The sequence below is a fragment of the Columba livia genome, chromosome 3 (genome assembly GCF_036013475.1).
Source record: "Columba livia isolate bColLiv1 breed racing homer chromosome 3, bColLiv1.pat.W.v2, whole genome shotgun sequence".
In the NCBI taxonomy this organism is placed as follows: Eukaryota; Metazoa; Chordata; class Aves; order Columbiformes; family Columbidae; genus Columba; species Columba livia.
Window position 1 is genome coordinate 20,039,325 of NC_088604.1, and position 20,827 is coordinate 20,060,151.

The 20,827-nt window shown below is 38.1% G+C and overlaps 1 protein-coding gene across 26 annotated transcripts in view; it reads left to right on the forward strand.

Annotated features, from left to right (window-relative positions):
• The window catches only part of MYT1L (myelin transcription factor 1 like), a 313,684-nt gene that overhangs the window by 81,059 nt on the left and 211,798 nt on the right, over positions 1-20,827 (forward strand). For all 26 annotated transcript variants that reach the window (XM_021293590.2, XM_021293592.2, XM_021293594.2 and 23 more), the window contains exon 2: positions 8,955-9,069. In XM_021293590.2, coding sequence (XP_021149265.1) covers positions 8,955-9,069 — 115 coding nt within the window. The remainder of the gene's footprint in view (positions 1-8,954; positions 9,070-20,827) is intronic.

Here is a 20,827-nt window from a genome sequence, read left to right on the forward strand (position 1 = left end):
TCAACTGGCATTCCTGTGACCTTCTTGCCACTACCTCTGGTACTTACTTGAAAGCTTCAGCTTATTTTAATAATCCTTCTGTTATCCTATTTGTAACCTTCACCTCTTATACACACATCTCATTAACTTTCTCAACAAGGAAGTTAATAAGATCTGCTTTAGTTTTCTCTAACAGCCATTCATGCTTGCTTTTCTGTCATCTTTTTATCAAACTTCTCCTATGTGCCTCAGTGACTCAACACTCAGACACCTTGTTCTCTTCCCTCCTCTCTCTGTCTCACTTGTCTCCTTACTTTGCTTTGTATCTTTTGCTTGACAATACGAACATGGTCTTGAGCATCTCAGCACCTGCTCTTAGTTTCACCTGTCTTTTCTACTGCCTCTGTCCTTCACATCTGTGGGAAAGAGGATGCCCATCTCATACTGTATTTTCAGGCTCATTGTGAGATGACTTTTGGCATGTGGCAGGGAGCTGACTGTGTGCCACACACAGCTCAGGCTATTGCGTGACACCACTGACTATTTTGAAATATTTTTCCTTTCCTCTCTCTCTTTCTTAAGTCTCAAACAATTTTACAGTAAAGGGAAGAATGTCTTACCTGACTACGCTGCTTCTGTGCCCACTGTAAAGGCCATTACATTCTCTGGCACCACACAGCATGTTACGTTATCTCCTCCTGTATCATGGTTTTCCAGCCATTGCAGTCAGTCATCAACAATTACTTGTTTCCACCGAGAAACTTAAAGTTCTTGGACACTGCAATGAGTGTATGTGAGCAGCTCTTCTATTATTCAAGGGAGATGATGAACAGATGGAAATTTCCTTCTTTCATTTATAAATGGAAGTATTCCTGTATTTTTTGTTACAGCTTCTTGTAAAGCAGCACCTCTATTTGTTACGGCCTTATCAGAAATCTTTTAAAATCTAAAGAGAACTTCAGCTTGTGTTACTTTGCAGTATCTGTTAATCCATAAGTTATTTATTAAATGCCTATTTTACCTGCTAGTCAAGTGTTTTTACTTTCTCTTTTCATACATATTGGACAGCACTGATGTGAAGCATGCTGTAATATATTAGGTTTCTAAAGATACCTAATTTTATTAATGGTTTCTTTTGTGTACCTTTGAGGACAAGTTGTGCACCTGTGTGTCTGCATCTGCAGATTATTCTTTAATTCCAGAATGCTCTACATTTACTCTACAGATCTGCTAGTTGAGCTCTTTGAAACGTAGCTCACATTGTAGCTGGTACAACACCCGAACTTAGTTTTCTACTTTTGACACAATTAGAAATCATTCTGTTGTAGATGGGGTCCCCCTCAACATCCTTCTCTCTAAAATGGTGAGGTATGGATTCGATGGGTGCACTGTTTGGTGGATGAGGGACTGGCTGGATGGTTGCACCCAGAGAGTAGTGGTCAATGGCACAATGTCTGGATGGACACCGGTAACAAGTGGTGTCCCTCAGAGGTCCATACTGGGACCAGTACTGTTTAATATTTTCGTCAGTGACACAGACAGTGGGATTGAGTGCATGCTCAGCAGGTTTGTGGATGACACCAAGCTGAGAGGTGCACATGACACACCTGAGGGATGGGATGCCAACCAGAGGGGCCTGGACATGCTCAAGAAGTAGACCCATGTTAACCTTGTGAGGCTCAACAAGACCAAGTGAAGGTCCTGCATGTAGGTTGGGGCAACCCCCATACAGGCGGGGGGGGGGTGAAGGGATATAGAGCAGCCCTGTGGAGAAGGACTTGGGGGCACTGGTGCATGAAAGATTGGACATGAGCCGGCAACATGCACTTGCAGCCCAGAAGGCCAGTTGTACCTTGGGCTGCATCAAAAGGAGTGTGGCCAGCAGGTTGAGGATACTGATTCTGCCCCTCTGCTCTGTGCTGGTGAGACCCCACCTGGAGGAGCCCTCAGTAGAGGAAAGACATGGACCTGTTGGAGAGGGTCCAGAGGAGGCCACAAAAATGATCAGAGGGCTAGAACATATCTCCTGTGAGGACAGGCTGAGAGAGTTGGGGTTGTTCAGCCTGGAGAACAAAAGGCTCTGGGGAGACCTTACTGTGGCCTTTCAGTACTTAAAAGGGGCCAGTAAGAATGATGGGGACAGACTTTTTAGCAGGACCTGTTGTGACAGGACAAAGGGTAATGGTTTTAAACTAAAAGACAGAAGATTCAGAGTAGACATGAGGAAGACATTTTTTACAATGCGGGTGGTGAAACACTGGCACAGGTTGCCCAGAGAGGTGGTAGGTGCCCCTTCCCTGGAGACATTCAAGGCCAGGCTGGACAGGGCTCTGAGCAACCTGATCTAGTTGAAGATGTCCCTGCTCATGGCAGGGGGGTTGGAGTAGGTCCCTTCCAACCCAAACTGTTCTATGGTTCTCTGATTCTATGAACTTACCCTACAAATATCCTGTCACCCATTTGAGGTCTCCTATACCTGCATGAGTGGACACCAAGGCTTTGTGCTCTCCACACTTATGTTCAGAAGCATATTTTGCTTTCCTGTTCATTTGCTATTAGAGTTTGTATGTTGGGTTGTTCTATAGCAGTTGCCTTCTGTCTCCAGCTAACCATGGTATACCCCAGCTTTGCATTTGGGGCGCTGCTTTAAGTAGTCATAGCAGTTGTTTTTCTCTTACCTGACAGCAGTAGGGAAATACAGGGAGGAAAGAAGATTGGGCTTCCAGGCTAACATCACTTGAGAAATAGTCTGAAACCATAAAACGCTTTAAAGTAAGAGAGTAACAGCCATGCCTACATTTTTACTATAAATGCAGTTTGGGATTAATTTAGTGCTCTAATCTGTTTACAAATAATTTACAAAGAAATACAATCAGTAGGACCATATTCATTCTTCTCAAGTATTTTCCAGTTGTTCATGCAGACAAATGTCAGCCTTGGAGGAGAGTTACCCTTTGTGTTTACACTTACACACAGTTATTCTTAGTGTTTGAATGATGACATATTGTTTCAGTTTTTGATTTGGCTGTCTTTGAAATGACAAAATAATTGAAGGGCAAGGAATAACTAGTAGTGAATATTATTTTTCGTTTTCTGATCTTCCTCTAAATATAATTGTAAATACAGACTAATTTGTAAACATTATTTATACTTCTCTTTTTGTGAAGTGTCACTAAAAGATCAATTATTTGTATTTCAAACAAATCTTTTTGAATGCCATACTAATCAACAGTAAGATTCATTCACAGCAATACTTTCTGTGATGTAAATCATTGCAACAGAGTATACATAATGGTAATTTTCAGGTACAGAGTAGTACTTGAGCATTAGCTTGTATAATGTACTATAAACATGCTGAAAAGAATATTGCTCATATATTCACTACTAATACACTTATGTGCAATATGACTTACTACAAAACAAACTCAATGCTTTAATTTCCATATTCAATTTTTTGAAATAAGTGCTGCACTAACATAGACATTCTTTGGCATTTAATTCAGTTACACATATCTTTGGTTCTGAGAATCTTAACATTAAGTATCTTCATATAAATTGCTATTTTAAAGAGGAATCTATTGGAATATATCAATTTGTGTTGGTCAAAGGGCGTAAGAACTTGCAGTTTCAGAATGACAGCTGTTGGGGTGACAGGGTGTGACAAGGAAAGAGGATCTCCCCACACGCCTCCTTTCTGTTCTGACAACAATAAATCAGATTTCAGCAGAGTAATGTATTTAAAAAAATCTCTGTTCAATCAATCAAGCTGGTTTGCATATGGCAAAATAGTAGTAAGGCTTCCTTCTTTCCTTTTTCATTTTTGAGTAGATAGGTGTATAAAAGATACAGATCAGTAACTATTTCCCCATCTGTCTCTTTTTGATATGTATACACCTTTGCTCTTTAGGCTTTAAAGATGTGTGGCAATTTTTTTTTTAAACATTGCTCAGGAACATCGTAGAACCTTTTAAGTCACCATCAAACTCAGACAAAGGAAGTGGAACTGATGTGCAAATGTAGTGCATTTCCTGGACCAGGCTCTATGGCTTGCTTTCTTTTTTTTTTTTGTACTGAGAAGGCTACTTCCATGCTTCTTTATGCTATAGTACACTGGGTATTTAACTTTTGCTTTCATTTTATTCAAAAGATGATCTTGCTGTTAAATAACTTCAGTTAAGGGTTAAAGGCGAGAGAATAAAAACTCTAACTTGTGACAACAGGTGGCAAAATTGGACCACAGTCCACAGAGGAGGCAGAGGGTGCTTGGCACTTTCACCTGTAGCCCTTAGGTAGTTCCAGCCTTTGTGCACAAGAGACTGTGTAAACAGCTCTGCCCAAAATCTGGCGTGGTCTGCACATCAGTAGCACATGCCTCTTTGCCACATCACCTAGAATGAAATTCTTCTCCAGGCATTGCCAGTGTAGGAAGGTGAAACTAGATCTGCTAATAACTCTTGCCGTGTATAGTTGATTGTCTGCAGTGTCTAGTATATAGCTCAATAATCTGTGGGTTAGTGCTACTTATTTTACTCTTCCATTTATCTAGTTATTTGTATTTAAGATGCTATCACTACCTCTGGTGTGCTTCAGAAAACAGCAGCAAAGATGCAGAAAGGCAAATCAGTTGTCTGCCCTATACTTCACTTAATCACAGGCAAGCTGTTTTGATTACCTGCCTGATTGTCTTCTGCTCTGGCTCTCTGGGTAACACGATATTGAGGAGTTCAATCTGAACACAAAAAGGTATTTGTTGGCTTTTCAAATGCCTCCAAATCAGCAGCTTTTAATGTAACAGCCTTTCTCTGAGGATAATTTGCTTTGTAGTAGGGTTTTAAGATGTGGGATAAAGGATGATGTCTGACTCATCCAGTCCTGTTGGGGTGCCATCCTCCTACTTAAGGCAGTTTTCAAATTCCATGTTGTCCTGGCACTGGACACATTGCTCACTTTGGAAGAGCCACAAGTGATGCTGCAAAGACTTTTCTTGTGTTTTCACTGTCCTCATTGCCTTCAGCAATCAGGGAAGTCCACAGGTGTTTCACCCAGGTATTAGTGCCCTGTTTCCCACTTTCTCCCATGTGCCTCACAGTCAGGAGATGACCATCTATGCCCCGTTTGAGGAATGTGCGCAGCCTTTTCAGAAACTCCCTCAGTGCCAGTTGTTTATTTTCCTCATTAGTTTTAAATCCATATTTGGCAGCGACTGATTCTTTGAACCATTAATCCTACCTAAGCTACACTTGACATCAGAAAACATGACATCCAGTTTTAATAAGGATGCTCATAGATTGTTTCTTTCCATGCTCATATTCAAAGATTTTCTGAGAGTACTAAGTGCCAACTTTTTCCTCTGATGAAGGCCATTCATTCTGCTATATTTTTATAGTTCAGAACACTTTTTCTTAATTATCCTTTTTCACTTATAGATAGTAGTGTTTTATAAGTCTAGGAAGCATTTATCTCAAAGCAGGATTTGATGAGACTGTTTATTGGTGGATTTACATAAAAGTTAATGTAAAGGCTCACAAACGTTTACACTTCTTTGTAGTTTTAAATGCGTTGTTGATGGGAGGAGGTAATACATCAAATATGTAATGATAGGGAAAACATTTTTTTCACCTTAAGTTCTCTGTTTTCACAGTTGCATTCAGAATTTCAGATTCTGACTGAAAAAGTATTTTGTTATTCAACTAATGTTTTTTAACTTTATTTTTGTCTTCATATTTCTTGACCTTTGACTTAATGTTTGGTTCTAGAGGTTGGTTTTATATATTCTTTCAATTGAAAAGTGTGATCAAAGTCTACCTAAGCCCAGCAGAAGCAGGACTAAGCCCACTGTATTTTTATGCACACATTATTCTGAATAATCAGAAGCATGACTTTGGTGTCTGTAAATGTACACAACTGTGATCTGCTAAAATCTGTCCATAATCACAAATACCTTGTAGAAGAGAAGTCACTTCTTAAAATCAGTTTTAAAAAATTATCTGACTGTTGGAAATGGTTGTAATTATTTCATCCTTTCCTGAAAAAACAGTAAAGCAAATTAAACTACTGCAAGAAACAGCTCAAGTACCCACTCCTGTTGAAATACTCGGACTAGAGGAAGGGCACAGCTGCTTAAAGGCAGGCAGTGTCCACGTGAGAGTGAGGGAGGGCTGGATGCTTCCTTGTGATTTAATTTCACAGGTTCAGTTTTTCTTCTGTACCTTCAGGGGCAATAACAACTGGGAGCTCTTTATGACCTTTGTGGGAATTGCTGGTTCTCGGCATCAGTTGGAATTTAAACTTTTTGTGCGAATTTTCTTGGCTTCTACTAAAATGTCTACCGCTTGTAAGGATGAAGTATCTATTCCAGATGCTTTTGCCATTCTCATATTAAGTGCATTGCTTAGGGCATCTCAGAGGACTTGTATTTAATCTGTCTTTTAAATAGGCTTTTCTTAGGTGCTGAGCTGTAAGGAGAGTCTCCACATTAGCCTCTTAGAAGTACCCTGTGTTTCTACTTCTGCCAGGGTAACTGAATTTTTTGTTTGGGTTCTTGAAACAGACCATTTTTACCAGTAGCAGAATTTAAATGGAAAACTAGGGTGGCTTTATTTTTCCAGTGTTCTCAGGGGTAAGCAATTTGCCTGTGGCTGCACGTGCATTTTCCATGCTGATATTGAGGCAAGTCTCTGACCAGGTACTGCACATGTGGAGACTTGGTTTGTGTGTGCAGAGCAGGATTCCTCGCAAGCACAAGGGTGTTGTTGCGTAGCAAGTTTTCAGAGTCAAAACGGAGGGTCAGGAGCACGCAGTGCAAGCCAGCAGTGTCAGCCCTTTAGCTTTGTCTTCATGTGTGTTAACAACTGATGCATTTTCAGACCTGTTAATGCTCATTGTCTGCAATAATCCAAAGCTGTAAGTAGTTTGAATTCAGCAGTAAATTAGGATCTACAGAGCACATGCATATATTTACACTACCTCGAGAAACGAACCCTTTTCATTTTGAAAACCGTAACTTCATGGCTATTAGGAAGAGTTTGTGGCTTCTGCAGAGCGAGGCTGGGGGCGGGGCGGGGGCGGGGCCAGGGTCGCTATCCGTGGTGCTGAACCCCGGCGCCGCGGGCAGGCTGTGCGCCCAGCTCCTGAACCGTAAATATCAACCTAGCGTTTAAACAAAAACAGAAAAATAGGCTACGTGAAGCATTTCACAGTTTTGTTGGTAGCTTTGTTGTGTAAATAATTTTTTCTTACCTGCAGCTGAGACTATAATTGAAGTTACGCGGTGTGTTACCGCTGTTTTCTTGTTAACAATAAATCCGTCTGTCCTTACATAGGAAAAGTTTTTTTTCTAAAATCAAAGAGTAGAGGAACATAAAGGTCACTATGAAGGTGCACGCAGAACTGCACAGAAGATACTTTGTTTTAAGTGGCAAATAATTGGAATTAATGGTTTAGTATATCTTCTAAGATTATTTTAATCCCTCAGAATTCCATTTTAGAATTAATAAAAAAAAAAAGAAAAAAGCACTAGATATCAAGAATTTTGGGGTCTTGTGAAAAGTTGTGTTTTAGCCAGTTGAAGTATGCATATGAGAAAATGATATTGAAATCTGATGCTTAAATTCTACAATAATTTTGTGAAATAAATGATGATTCTTTTGTTAAAAGGTTCTGTTCCTGTGTAAAATTTCAGAAGTTTTCACTTAGATTCACATACTATTTTGAAGATTGAAATACCCTCTCTTTGTTTTTACGAAATTGCAAAAAAATGTAATAACAGAATACTGCTTAGTGTATTTACATGCAAATGGTTTGTTTATTATAAAATACTTTTTAATCATATTTTTGTTTCCATTTTCTAATCATGTAGAATATCTCCTTCCCTGAAAAGTAGCGTATAAGAAATTGAGTACAGTATCTTTTAGAGGATTTATGGTAATGCTGCTGAATTTAGCTGAGCATAAACAGCATGGTGAGCCCCTCAGGGTCTCTTCATTTTCCTGACACACTCCACTGCTGCCCCATTAACACTTTGTCTGTTATTGCCATCTACTCAGTTTAATGAGTATCTTTGAATTTGAAGTTCTGCGCAAAAAACAATAGCGCAAATAACTGATGCACCTACTGCAACTTTCAGCACAGTATCTTATTCCCTTTGTAATTTTTAAAAAATGAAAAGTAAATTTCTGTTCTTCAACACTGTAGTTGCAACATGACATTTTCTTTAATTATGGTAGACACTAATCACACTGAGTAATGACTACAAATATGATGCTGTATCTGTCTGTGTAGAAGGTAAACACATGCTGAATAGCTGCTAGAGAAGGCTCTTCCTTACTTTAAAATTCATCCTATTAATACTGACTCTTTAATGCTAAGACGGAATAGTACTGCTGGAGAATTTGTGCTATCAAAGCAGAATATTGTATTTCTTCTAAGAAATCGTAAGACAGAATGACTAGGTGCTGTTTTCTGATGCCTATATGAATCCAACTAACTGCTGTAAAGGGTCAGTATGTGGCTCATTAGATTGGATTCCTAAAACTGAATTTGTAGCGTTCCTCTGAATACATGCATAAAACATCTTAAATTATTAAACAAGAATCAGACAAGGACTCAACTCAGATTAAAACCTGAATAATGCTACACTGGGATGCATCATAGGATTTAAAACCTGTTCTATTTTTCCATTGATTATTAGCTGATCAGCAAAAGCAAAAGGATTGTTCTAAATCACCTTAGATATTTAACAGATATGGAAAGTCTTTGCAAGACCAAATACAAAGTCTGAAAAATTGAATAAAATTCTGTTCTAGAAAATGGAGGAAATAATTTGGCTATTGGAACAATTTTTTGTATTAGATGCATTTATTTAAAGCCTGTTTTTAAAATCTAAATTAACATGTTAGTGATTTTCTTGGTTCCTGGTAAGCTTGCTGTCCTTTAGTAAAGTTTTTTGTTGTTGTTTTCTTTTTTTTTTCTTTTAGAAAATGAATCTGGAAGAAAACTGGTGAATCCAATCCAGTGGACCTACAGACACTCTGATACGCTCAGAGAGCGGAGTCTGGACCAAAGAGCAATTACCCCACCAAACAATTTCAGGTACAATTGACCTAAATATAGCACTCTCTTGAGATTATTGAGAAGAGCTCATTTCCTGTAGTGCTTTTCCCATTTTCTACTGCTGGTAACCACTGTGATCTTATCTGCTTGGTGCTGCCTGACTTGTGGGATGCAGCTAAGACTTCTGCTGTACATTATCTTTAAACCGACACTTCATGCTAAAAGAGTCACTTGCAGTTAAATTAGATGGTGCATATATTAGTTCTTCCTGCTGCAGTTACACAGAGCTCGAATGAATGCCTTAATCCTTTTGGACCTGGATGCAGTGGAATTATTTTTACTGAGAAATCAGAAAGATAGTACTAGTTAATTGTAAATAAATAGGAAGTTTCATTTCATTAAACTGTAACAGTAGCGTCAGCTGGGCAGGATGGATGGGTTGGAACACTTGCAATTTGTTTCTTTGTATATATATTTATCCATAGAGTATGGCTTCCCCTAGTGTCCTCCTACCTCCAGGCAATCACTGTAATTATCATATGCTGGTATGAAAAACGAATGAGTGTATGAACTACGCGTGCAAGTGTACAGAATGTGGATGAACTGAATTCTGAGGCTGGTAATGATAAAACCCATTCCAGTTTCGAAGAATGCATTTTTCTTAAGCATTGCTTGCAAACTTGTGCAAAATGCTGGTTATGTCTGCATTCCATGTATATGGAATATAGAGAAAATAGATGGTGTTGCCTTGGTGTTCATCACAGAGGTTTTTTTACATCCTATTTCTTTTACTGAATTCTTACTTGGAAAACCTATGCATTACCCAGAAATGCAAAAGGCTGGTATCAGGTTCTATGTGGAGCAGATGTTGGGAAGCCATTTTTTACAGACCTTTATTAACTAGTTTAGCAAGATGCAATTGTTCTATTATTTTATTGGATATCCCTTATGTTTTCCCAAAACAACATTAGAATACAGATTTCGTTTGGCGAATAAACTCTGATAATAGGCATAGGTTGCACTTCTCAAAGGAAACCCAGGAAAATGTTCAGTTGAAAGCTAAATAATTTATAGGATAGAGACGCATACGCAATATATTGGTCTACTGACTTGGTTCTTTTGATAGTGATGGACAGCAGTTATAAATGTAGTTAGACTCAGGATTCTATACTAAAATAAGGTGAAGAATGAATAGTTAATTCCATTGCATAGTAATTAAGTTATTGTAGGGAAAATTTAGATTAGATATAGAAGAAAACTTACCCCTGATTTATTTTTACCCAGTTGACTGCAATGAGTTGATGAGACACAGTGGAAAGCAACAGTAATTTGAAGTGTAAACATGAGAAGAAGAAAGCAGTAAAACAATCTGTGAGGGTGGGATGAGAATATACGAGGCATGATTAAAGGGATTCTTAGCTGGACAGGTTGAGGTCGTAGAACTTCTTGCTCTGTCATTTAGAATCCTGAGAAATAGGTGTAGTCCGTTCTGGTGGGCTGCTAAATAAAATAATTTTAAAGTCTGAGATGTGAAGGAGTGTACATAAGAAAATTAAGTGGATTCACAAGAGGGTCTTTCTGTTGTAGAGCCTTCCACAGAACAAGACAATTAAGGAGCTGCTGGCCTAGGGGGAAAAAACCAAAATCAATTCTGCCCCAACACAAAGAGAGAGAGATAACTCATAAGCAGTTACCAACAGGCCCAGAGTCTGAGTTGAAATATTTACCTTCATTACATTTGATAATTTACAAATAGAACTTCACACAGTCTGTCGACTCCTGCGTTTCTGCAAGGCCATAACCTTGCAGACTAAACCCTGCTGGTGTGATTTTTGCTATTTTCTTTTTGCCTGCTTAACATTTATTTAAAACTTGATCTTATATCTGCAGAGGAATGTCAGATACATACATTTTGCTAATTATTATCTTTACATTCCAGATACCTGACATGGCTGACATGCAACCAGTTGTACATACTATAGATGAGTAAATCAGTTTGAAGCTTAGGAAGTGACCCCTGAAAACCTCATGTAAGCTCTGTTCTATATGTGAATGATCTTTCTGAGAATTGGTCACTTCAGCTGATGACAGATAGAAAATCATTCTGGACCAGATATTAAGCTCCATCTTGTAGTATGTGATGGACCCAATCAAAGGTACAGAATCTTAAGCATTTTTTAGTATCCTTATTTGACATCCTCAAGGGATGCTCTGCTTCCTTAGAGGATGCAGACCCACAGAGACTATGTCATAGATTAAGGATTTTAAGGCATTTTATCTCTGCTGCTTTATCCAGTTTGCACTGCCACCATGCTGAAAAGACACAGTAAAGCAACCCTAATTAGGCAGTGTAAGAATCCCTGATATACAACATTCATCTTAGCCAGCTTTATATTCTTCCTGCTTGTTCTACAGTGCCTCGGGGAATGAGAAAAATCTGGTCCATTAATTAGAGAATTAGCTTATAGCTGGGAAAGATGAGTTCAGTTTTTGTCTATGCCACAAACTTGCTGCAAGACACTTAGCTAAGTATTGAGCAAAATTCAGTAGTACCTAAGGATCAGTGATTTTGACTGTATTTTCTCAGCTTTTCAAGCAGAATCAAGTGTCCTGTCATGTTTCCGGTATCTTATTTACCCCGCTTAAATAACTGAGTAGTCAGAAATCTTAGCTTCCCTCATTAGCTGAAATGAATTCTCTATGCTTCTCTATCATACTGTCTTACACAAGAGTATCGGTGGAATGACAGGGATGGAGAGAGCAAAATAATGCCTTATGTTTGTTTGGACAGCATATTATAAATACACTGTCATGATGGCAAGTTCATGTTAGCTCTTGGCAGTGTAAGTCTTCCTAATATGATTTTCTAAAAAAGCAAAGTTCATCAATCAAGATGTCACATGTTGCTAAATTTACAGTTCATAAATTACCACTGTAAATTTAAGTAGTAGAAATCATCACATAAAATTGTGCTTTTTTCTCTTTGTCTCTCTCCAGACTTAAATAGCTTCAAAAATGAGGCAGGAGGCTCTTTAAATTGCAGTTTCTAGGCAGCATCTCTGTTCCTCTGAACAGGCTTGGTTGCTTATATTGTGTGGCCCAGCCGACTCTGATTGATCACAGGCTGCTGCGGATGTTAGCATGGTGAAGAGAACAGATATGTTAAAGCTAAAATTGTCAGGGCATGGCCATATCACCAACAAGAATTAGGAATAAAAAAATATTCTTGTGTTTTATTAGGTATATAGCTCAGCCTGCCAGAATACCTGATCCCTAAATAGTCCTGAAAATTATTTGGGATATAGAATCAAATTAAACCCACTATCAAATGGCATGGTCTCTCCTCACTGCACTGGCAGCTACATGTGTAAATCCCAATCCCATATCAAGGGGAAAACATAAAATAAGTAAAGATGGTTTTTAAGAGAAATCTGATCATGACAGAGCTGATAATGTTTCTATCAAACACTTAGGAAGTGTTAGAGTAACTGGATTAGAGGAGTTAAAAATAATTTTCCTGCATCATTACAGGTTCTTAAGGCTGAATCCCTCTCTTTCTACTACTCTAGCATTTTATGAAGAAAGCTTGTCATGTAGCTTTATTTTGACCAGTTTCCAGTTTTTAGCTTTGTTATGTGATCTTAAATGCTTGTATTGTCTTTATGAATATTGGGGTGTAAATTTGGGTGAGCAAAAATAATCTAAGCACATATGCACATTTTGCTTTATTCCACTTCAGACTAATGACTATGCATTGCTTAGCTCCTGTGTCTAACTGAAATACTTCTGAAGCCAAGGAAGGCACAGAACAGTAATGTCAAAGCCAAGTGGAGTTAAGAGAAAGACTTCATTGATCGAATAAGGTTTGGATCAGGGTTGACTTAGGTCAGGAATGTGCTTTTTATACCGTAGAAATAAAGCTTTTATTAAAAGCCTACATAGAAAAGAAAAAAAAAATAAGATTTTCATACATTCAGACAAGAGAGGTGCAGAAGTACATCTATAGAGCAATACAAACATCTTCAGTGCATTGAAGAATGCCAAGGAAAGGAGTATGCTTGATAAAAGCTACAGAGAATGTTATCCAATAAATAGGTGAAGTCAACAGAAGGTACATGATTTTAGCCAATCAAAGCTATAACAAGAAGCTGTTTTTAAAAAGGTTTTTAAAAGCATGGCGGGAGGACAAAGCCTGTATAGATTCTCACAAGCTCAGCAGTCCTTTCTGTACACAAATACAGTTTATGACTCTGTAGTGTGTCCTCATTAATGGTATTGCAAACAAAATTTAAAGGAAGAAGGGTACTTTGCAAGTTCTTTCTCTTCTTCCAAACACATTTTTGGGAAGGTACAGGGGAATTACATGCTACCGTTCCAAGGCCAGCCTGTGCGTTTCAAGAGGGATCTGTTCCACTGTGCTGTGGGACAGAGACGGGCATTGCTCAGCAGCTCACAGGAGTATTGTCCCCAGATGACCTTGTGGATGGATTTCTCTTCCAAAATCGTACAGAAGTTGAATATTGCTGAAAATAGTATTCACTCTTGTTGTGCTCCCTTTCATAGCTTCTAGGGTGAGATTTATCTGTCCCAATGTAGATGTCTTTTATTTCTAAATTGTCTTTGGCTAGACTGCCTTTATAGCCAATGGAGAGAAACAGACACTTTTAGGACATGATTCATCTCTTCGCAAGGTAGACATCTAAATAGGTCAGATGAATCAGACTGTAGAACAGCATTTTCCATAAGAATAAAGGAAACATAGGGATCAGCTTAGATATTGATGATACATTGCAGATATCTAAAGCTAAGTGAAATGAACTCTATAGGAACTAAGTCAGAGCTCAAAGTCAGAGGAAAATATCCTACTGTTCTGTTTGCACCTTTTCCTTCAGAGATCCTGGTTTCACTGCACCGGGGTGCATTTTCATAGTCATAGTCATGAGGTGATTTTTTTTTTAAACTATTACACTCTGCCTTCTCCTACTTAGTATTTTAAGGTGTGAAGACTGAATAGACTTTGTTGTGTGAGTAGGTAATTTATATACATCTATTATCAGTTATTCCACTGGTTCCACACTGACATATATTTTTTAGTCTCTGCTAATATTCTATATGTACAGGATCTCACTATGGCTTTGATTGGTCCTTGTAAACCTTTTCAGAACCAGATACTTTTTTTCTCAATCTGAAGTCTCTGCAAGTAGACAGAGAAATGAAGATATGCAATTAATTTGGGCTGGTAGACTAATCTATTTTTTTCCTCCTCATAATCATTACTGTAAGTGCCAGAGTTTCACTAAATTTCCCAGTACATTGGGTGCTTATTGCGATATACCTGGAAGTCACAGAATCACAGAATGTTAGGGATTGGAAGGGACCTTGAAAGATCATCTAGTCCAATCCCCCTGCCATCTACGAACACACAGATGAGGTCACCTTGATGAACATTTTCAGGTGTTAATAGAAAGGATCTCTGCTTTATGTTGGTTGTGTTCGCTTCAAGTATCACCTATAAGCAATAAAATGAAACATATAGGAACAAAGAACATTGTTTATTAATTATAGATTTAAAATACAAAATCAACAAATAAAGACCCATCTAAAACACTTGAACACCAATGCAGGTTCTTCATGTGCTGCTCTTCTCCCATTGTTTGCAAAACTCCAGATCCCAGCAAACCTGCAAGACTTTTGTCAGATGCGTACCCAGGAGTAGCGCAGGGACGACAGCCGGGAGTAAGCAGATTGCTAGTGAGGCTAGCAGGTGCCAAAACATGCTGTTTCATGACCCAGTGTAAAGATGCCAAAAATAATCTCAAATGTACTTCAGTAAATAAATGCAAAAACCCCTCAGGCTTTAGAAATACAGTCTGTAGAGCTGTCTGAGATTAAGTGAGAAATTTAAAGTTAAAAGACCAGTGTACTAATTTCTGCTCTGCAACAGATGAGCTGTGTTCAGGTAGAGGTGCTTTTTGGGCAGAGTGTATTTTGCCACTTAGATAGCGCGTTTTTTGAAAGCAGCTGAGAGCAGAACCACCATGGATTCCGCAGAGGAAAACATGAAATCAAATTGAATCACATGCAAATGTCTACTAAATATCTCTACCTCATTTTCCCTGTCTTTCAGAGTTAGAGTATTTAGCTGTCTTCATTTATAGTAGCTTCAAATATGTAAACAGCAATAAAAATTGCTTTGTAAGTGTTGTAAAATCGGTTTATCCTACTATTAAGGGTAAAAGTAAATTTACAGCTATAGAACATGTTTGTTTGATCAGCCCGTAAAGAATTTGCTATAGTTAAAAATCTAAATGGCTGTGTTAAATAATTGCATTTAACTTTAAAGACAGTGATCCCAGAACTGTGCTAAGTGAACCTGAGCTTGCAAAATGCATTGTGATGTTGTCAGACACATTGAAATAGTCAGTACTGTGTGTTTAGTAGGTAAAATAAGATAAATGCAATACAATTTATGGATGTAATTAACTACAATGGCAGGGGTGAAAAGGATTTAAAAAAACAGGTACGCAACTTTATTTGCCTTTTAAATATTGTATTTAAATTTGAAATCTTTCTGCCATTGTAGCCCTTTGCTAATCTGCTGCTGAATGTATATTGTGTAAGATATGTACAAGTTGCTAAGAAATAAAGGTTAGTAATTATGACAGAGGAATGATGAGTCCTATAGCTTGTAGACACCCAAAGAAATGCCCATGTGCTAAAATTTTCAGGGTGAAAAAATATTTCCATGGTAACAAGCACTTTCTCGTAAAATTTGATATGAATGCATAGCCAAGGAATCCAACGTTTAAGAGTTAAGGTATAGTAAATGATGCAGGAGAGACAGGAACTTAACATTCCAAAGTTTATGAACATGTATATACAGTGCATGTGATGGGTCATATCTTTGAGCGCAAATGAAAGCAAGGAATGAACTTGTAGAACAAGTAATGATCTCTGATTCATTATGCTGATATAAGAGATGCAGTCATTCATAAATGACTGAATATTTCAAATGGAAGCCACTTAATTAATCAGATATACAGATATATCTACACGTATGTACACAAGGAGTCTGTGTTTTTCACAAAACCTATCGCCCACGTAAAAAAGAGGCAGTATAGGTTTGATTTGGCTTAATCTTTTATGTATTTGAACAGGGCTGATAAAAATACGTTTTGGCTCCACATCTCTTAGGGTCCTACTGACTGTGTCAGCATCTCTTTCCCAGTAGTCTGTGTAACAAATGGCTTGGTTTCAAAATTTGATGTGGTGTTTTCTTCAAGGTTAAGATGCCAAAACAGTGGTGTCTACATGCAGGTGTCTTACTCCTGCATGTAGGAGTACTCCTTACTTCTTAGTATATGGAGTTGGGACAGTATGTGACTGCTCTGCTGAATCTCTTTCTAGGCTGCACTGACTTTACTGACTAGATACCCACTGACTACATTGCAAGTTTTGACAGTACTAGCATGTACATGTCTAAATTTAATCTTCAGCTTTCCTTTTTGTAATATCACCCTTTTGCAATCCCTGATTTGTCTGGAGTGGTGTAAGCTATATATACAGCAAAGTAATGCAACCAATCTATCCTGTCTTTTACATTTTAAAAAATATTTTATTAATAGTTCCTTTTGTTAGAGAGGACTTCTAGATTTTATAGGACAATGAACTTAAAAAGTATTTGAATTAAAATTCAGATTTTAGAAAATGCTAGGTAAAATTGGACATCTAAGGGTATGCACAGAAGTTGCTGTGGAAATTGTGTCCAAACTGTCTGAAAACTGAACTGGGTTAAGTAAATAATTTCTTGAAGTATTTAATGAAATCTGTTAAATGTGAGCTTGTATTTCTGGTTATTTCCTTCTACCCCTATGAATATTTATAAATATCTGATATTTAAATCAATTTTACTAAGTTCAAAGAAGCTGTGCTTTCTTAAAGAGCAGTTGATGAGTTGCAAAAAGTCAATGGTTATTTCTTAGAGGAAAACCCCTCAGGGTCAGATAGAATCTACATGATTTTTAAAAATTCTTTTATAGAGATTAGTTCACTGATTCTTTTCAGGGAATATTACCGCATAAAACTTAAGGTTGATGTAAAGAAGAAAGTTGTATAATAAGAGAATGGCCACCAGAAAGGATCTGCATTTACTTGCAGTCACCAAGAATGGGACAGTGTTTTTTTTTCCTGTAGTTATGTACAGTCTTACATGGCTGCTCAAATTTTGAGCCCAGTAACAAGCACAATAATGAAGACTCAGTGAAGTACCCTTTGGTGAGAAGGCTCGGAGAATTTGTAGAAAGGGACAAATGTCTCCCTTAGGATGGTTTCCGGTGTCTTATACAGAGCCCATAGGGGAATTCTCTTACTCTGTACTGATGGGCATTCACTGAAGCTGACCCTTTTTTACCTCCCTTTTATATATTTATCAGCAGACTGACTTTCCAGGGTCCTGAGAAACACATTGAAGTTAGTGGAAGCTGAATATACTCTTTATTTGTGTGAACCTGTCATAAATTTCTTGTTGAACTCATGTAATTTAATTAATTCAAATGACAATGGTAGGCAGCAGGAACTACTGTGCTGTAGCGTGCCACATCCGTAGAGGATGATACCTATACTGTAACCTGCCTCTTTTGCTGTTTATGATGCTAAAGAAAATTTTGGCTAAAATATGTATCCAAACCGTTGTAGAAAACAGGAATAATTGGTAATGAAACAGTCATTCCGGTATTCCAGTTGTTACAGCTCATTCCAATATTGTATTTCCAATAATCAAAAGTAAATTCTGTTTTGAACTACAGGTGGTTAATATATATCTTTTAATCAAATCTCAGCAGGATCGTCAGTTATTTCATATTATATCTTGAAAATCTACATTAAATAGCCTAAACACTCAAAAGCTACTGCATGCCAGAATTAACTTTGGTAGGGCAAGTTAATTTAGTTTCCCACATGCATATGCATCATGAAGACGCCTTTAATTACGTGATCACACATTGTTTTTTTTACAAGACCTTTTCCTCATTCAGTTCACAGAATGTATGATAGTCACTTAATGAGCAGCTGTTCAATATTTTGTTTTCTTGACATTGTTTAGTGTGCAGCCCCATACCTTGTTTACTACAGAGTATTTAAGCCCTGATGACAGAATTATTAATTATTATTAATTTCCTTTTGGGATTTTCCTAGTGATGATCACTATAGCATCTAAATGATGAACAAACATTAAATTCGCTTTACTGCCAGCCTCTGAGATGGGAAGACAATGTGACTTCTGTTTTGTGGCTGGGGATCAATGGCCCAGAGGAACTGTGTTCAAAAGGTGCCACTAATCCACAAGAGCAGTCTGACGTGCTTTGGTCCAAACAGCTCGACTCCTTCCTGTGATACAGAACTTCTCCAACTCAGGTCTTCTTGTTTCCAGCCATGTCTCTGTGCATTCGTCACTTCTGCACATTCAAATGCCTCATGTCAGTGAGTCATAGGAAATGAAGAATATACTTTTAGTGACCACCCGTAAAAAAACTGGTTGGTATTGCTACCATAAGAACTTTATGGCAAGAAAAGATAGAATCCTACTTTCTGACATCCAATTAATTTAAGCATTCCTCCTCATCTTGCAGTGCTGTCCCATTTTTCAGTGCATTTCTTCAAAATTCTTCACCAAGTGAACCTTCTTCAGAACACAGTACTGCTTCATCCTTACAGCACGGCCATCTTGTGCACTGTATGATGCAGGTATATTCTGGGAAAAATGGTGTATGAGTCATGCCATTAGTCTCCATCATAATGCCCATTCACAAGATGGGGAAAAATTAGGTTATATAGGCAACCTGGCACTCCTGACATCTTTATCCTTGATTTAGTCATATTAAAAAGTCATTTTATAAATGTGTCTGTGTAAGAAAGAGAGAGACAGAGAGACAAAGGGAAAGATGAAGAGTACAGACTTACCATTTTAAAACTGGAAACCTATAGGAGTATCTTAAACCCCATCTGAATTATGAGATGCTTTGAACCTTAAAATCCCCTACACCATGTTGTACCGTTCTTCTATTAAAGAACATGGCATGGAATAATACTCTGTGAAAACCTCTGCTGCAGGAATAAGATACAAGATACTTTTTTTCATTACCATCAGACTCCACAGATATTTGTTGACAGGCACAGGAGTCTTGAGAAACTGAAATTTTGTTCCCAGAAGTCCCAAAAGGGTTTTTTAGTCATTATTGATTCTCTGCTAAATTCTCAATGACCTCTTTTACCCCTTTTCTCTCTGTCTGTTGTAACCCTGAGTATAACCCAATCCTCTGTCCTTAGCAGAAGCTCTAGTTTTCTCTGACCCACTGACTTCTTGTCCTGTGTTGCTCCTCTTTTTTACCCCAAGCATAGCCCAAGTACTTGTTCTTCACCTCCTCATCTCCAGTGCCTTTCTAAAGTCAGTGTCTGTACATCTTCATCCCTCATTCCTCCACGGCTGGATTCCCAGGATTTTTTATGTCCTCATTTCCACTGGCTCTCCAGCCAGATCTCCATTATGAAGCTCTTTTTCTTCCATTTCTATGCTTCCAACCATCCATCACCTGTCTCTTTGCTTGCCTCTTCCAAATGCTACCGTTAAATGTTGGCTCTTCCTCTCTCTTTCCTCTCTGCCACTTCATTTTCCCTTGGACAGTAGGGAACTGATCAGAACTCTTTTCAGGTAAGTTTCGTTGTAAATTTAAGACCAGAGCCTCTGTTCACTCTAGGACCACGATGCATGAGTTTCATTTTGTTTTGCTCAAAATTTGGTCTTAAATCTAAATATGGGAAAAAGAAGTGATGCACCCATGACTGGTCTTCAAGACCTGACCCTTTTCCAAGCCAGCTTTTATAGTCCTGCTAGATATTTACCATGTCCATTTTTACTTATGCATATCTGCTTCTTCTCTCCATTGCTGATCACACTTTGTCTGATCATCAGTCTTGAAACTAGACAGATTCTGCTGGAAGAAACTGGACCTTTGGGATGTTGCATGGATGCAACCACAGACCAGTACTGAATGAGACCTGCTGGTTGAGCTACAAATGCACCTCTCTATGCATCCCAGTAACAATTGGGCAGGTTAATCTCTTTGTCTCTCTACAGGCTGTTAATTTAATGTAATAGGCTGGATGAAGCCTGTGCAGAAAAGTGCTGCAATACCAATATATGGAAATGGTAGAGTGCAATATACTCTTACTTCAGTTTACTTACTGCAGACTTGTATAAAGTTTGAATCCAGAAGGGATCACTGGTTTAGCCAGTATCATATCTTGCTTAACACAGGATGGATAATTTTATCTGCATACTCCTGTATATTTCTGTAGCTAAAGATGGCCTAATCATTATTTGATCTTGGAATTTAAAATGTAAGAAGGTGGTGGATTTACTTCTGTCCTCCATAACTTGTAAAGCTTTGCATCACTTTTGAAACATTTCTAGAAATTGTAGCCAGCTACAGGGGGACTGAGCTAATTTTTTCTTGCAAAAGCGGGTTCCACGTGAAAGGAAACTAGGTAGTACTGGGAAGTATGTACTTTGCATTGATTAATTATTGCATTTTATTTCCATGCTTTTTCAAAATGTGCGAATTCTTGGAAGCCTCACAATACTTCTCTATTCTTCCACTGCTTCTGGCTCTTTCACTCTACTACACTTCGCTTTGTCATCTTGGTGCCTCATTCTTTTCCTGACAAGGGACTTGGAAGAGCACATGATCAATAAGAGGTTTGGGAAAAAGATGCCACTACAGCCTAAGCTTTATAATGGAGT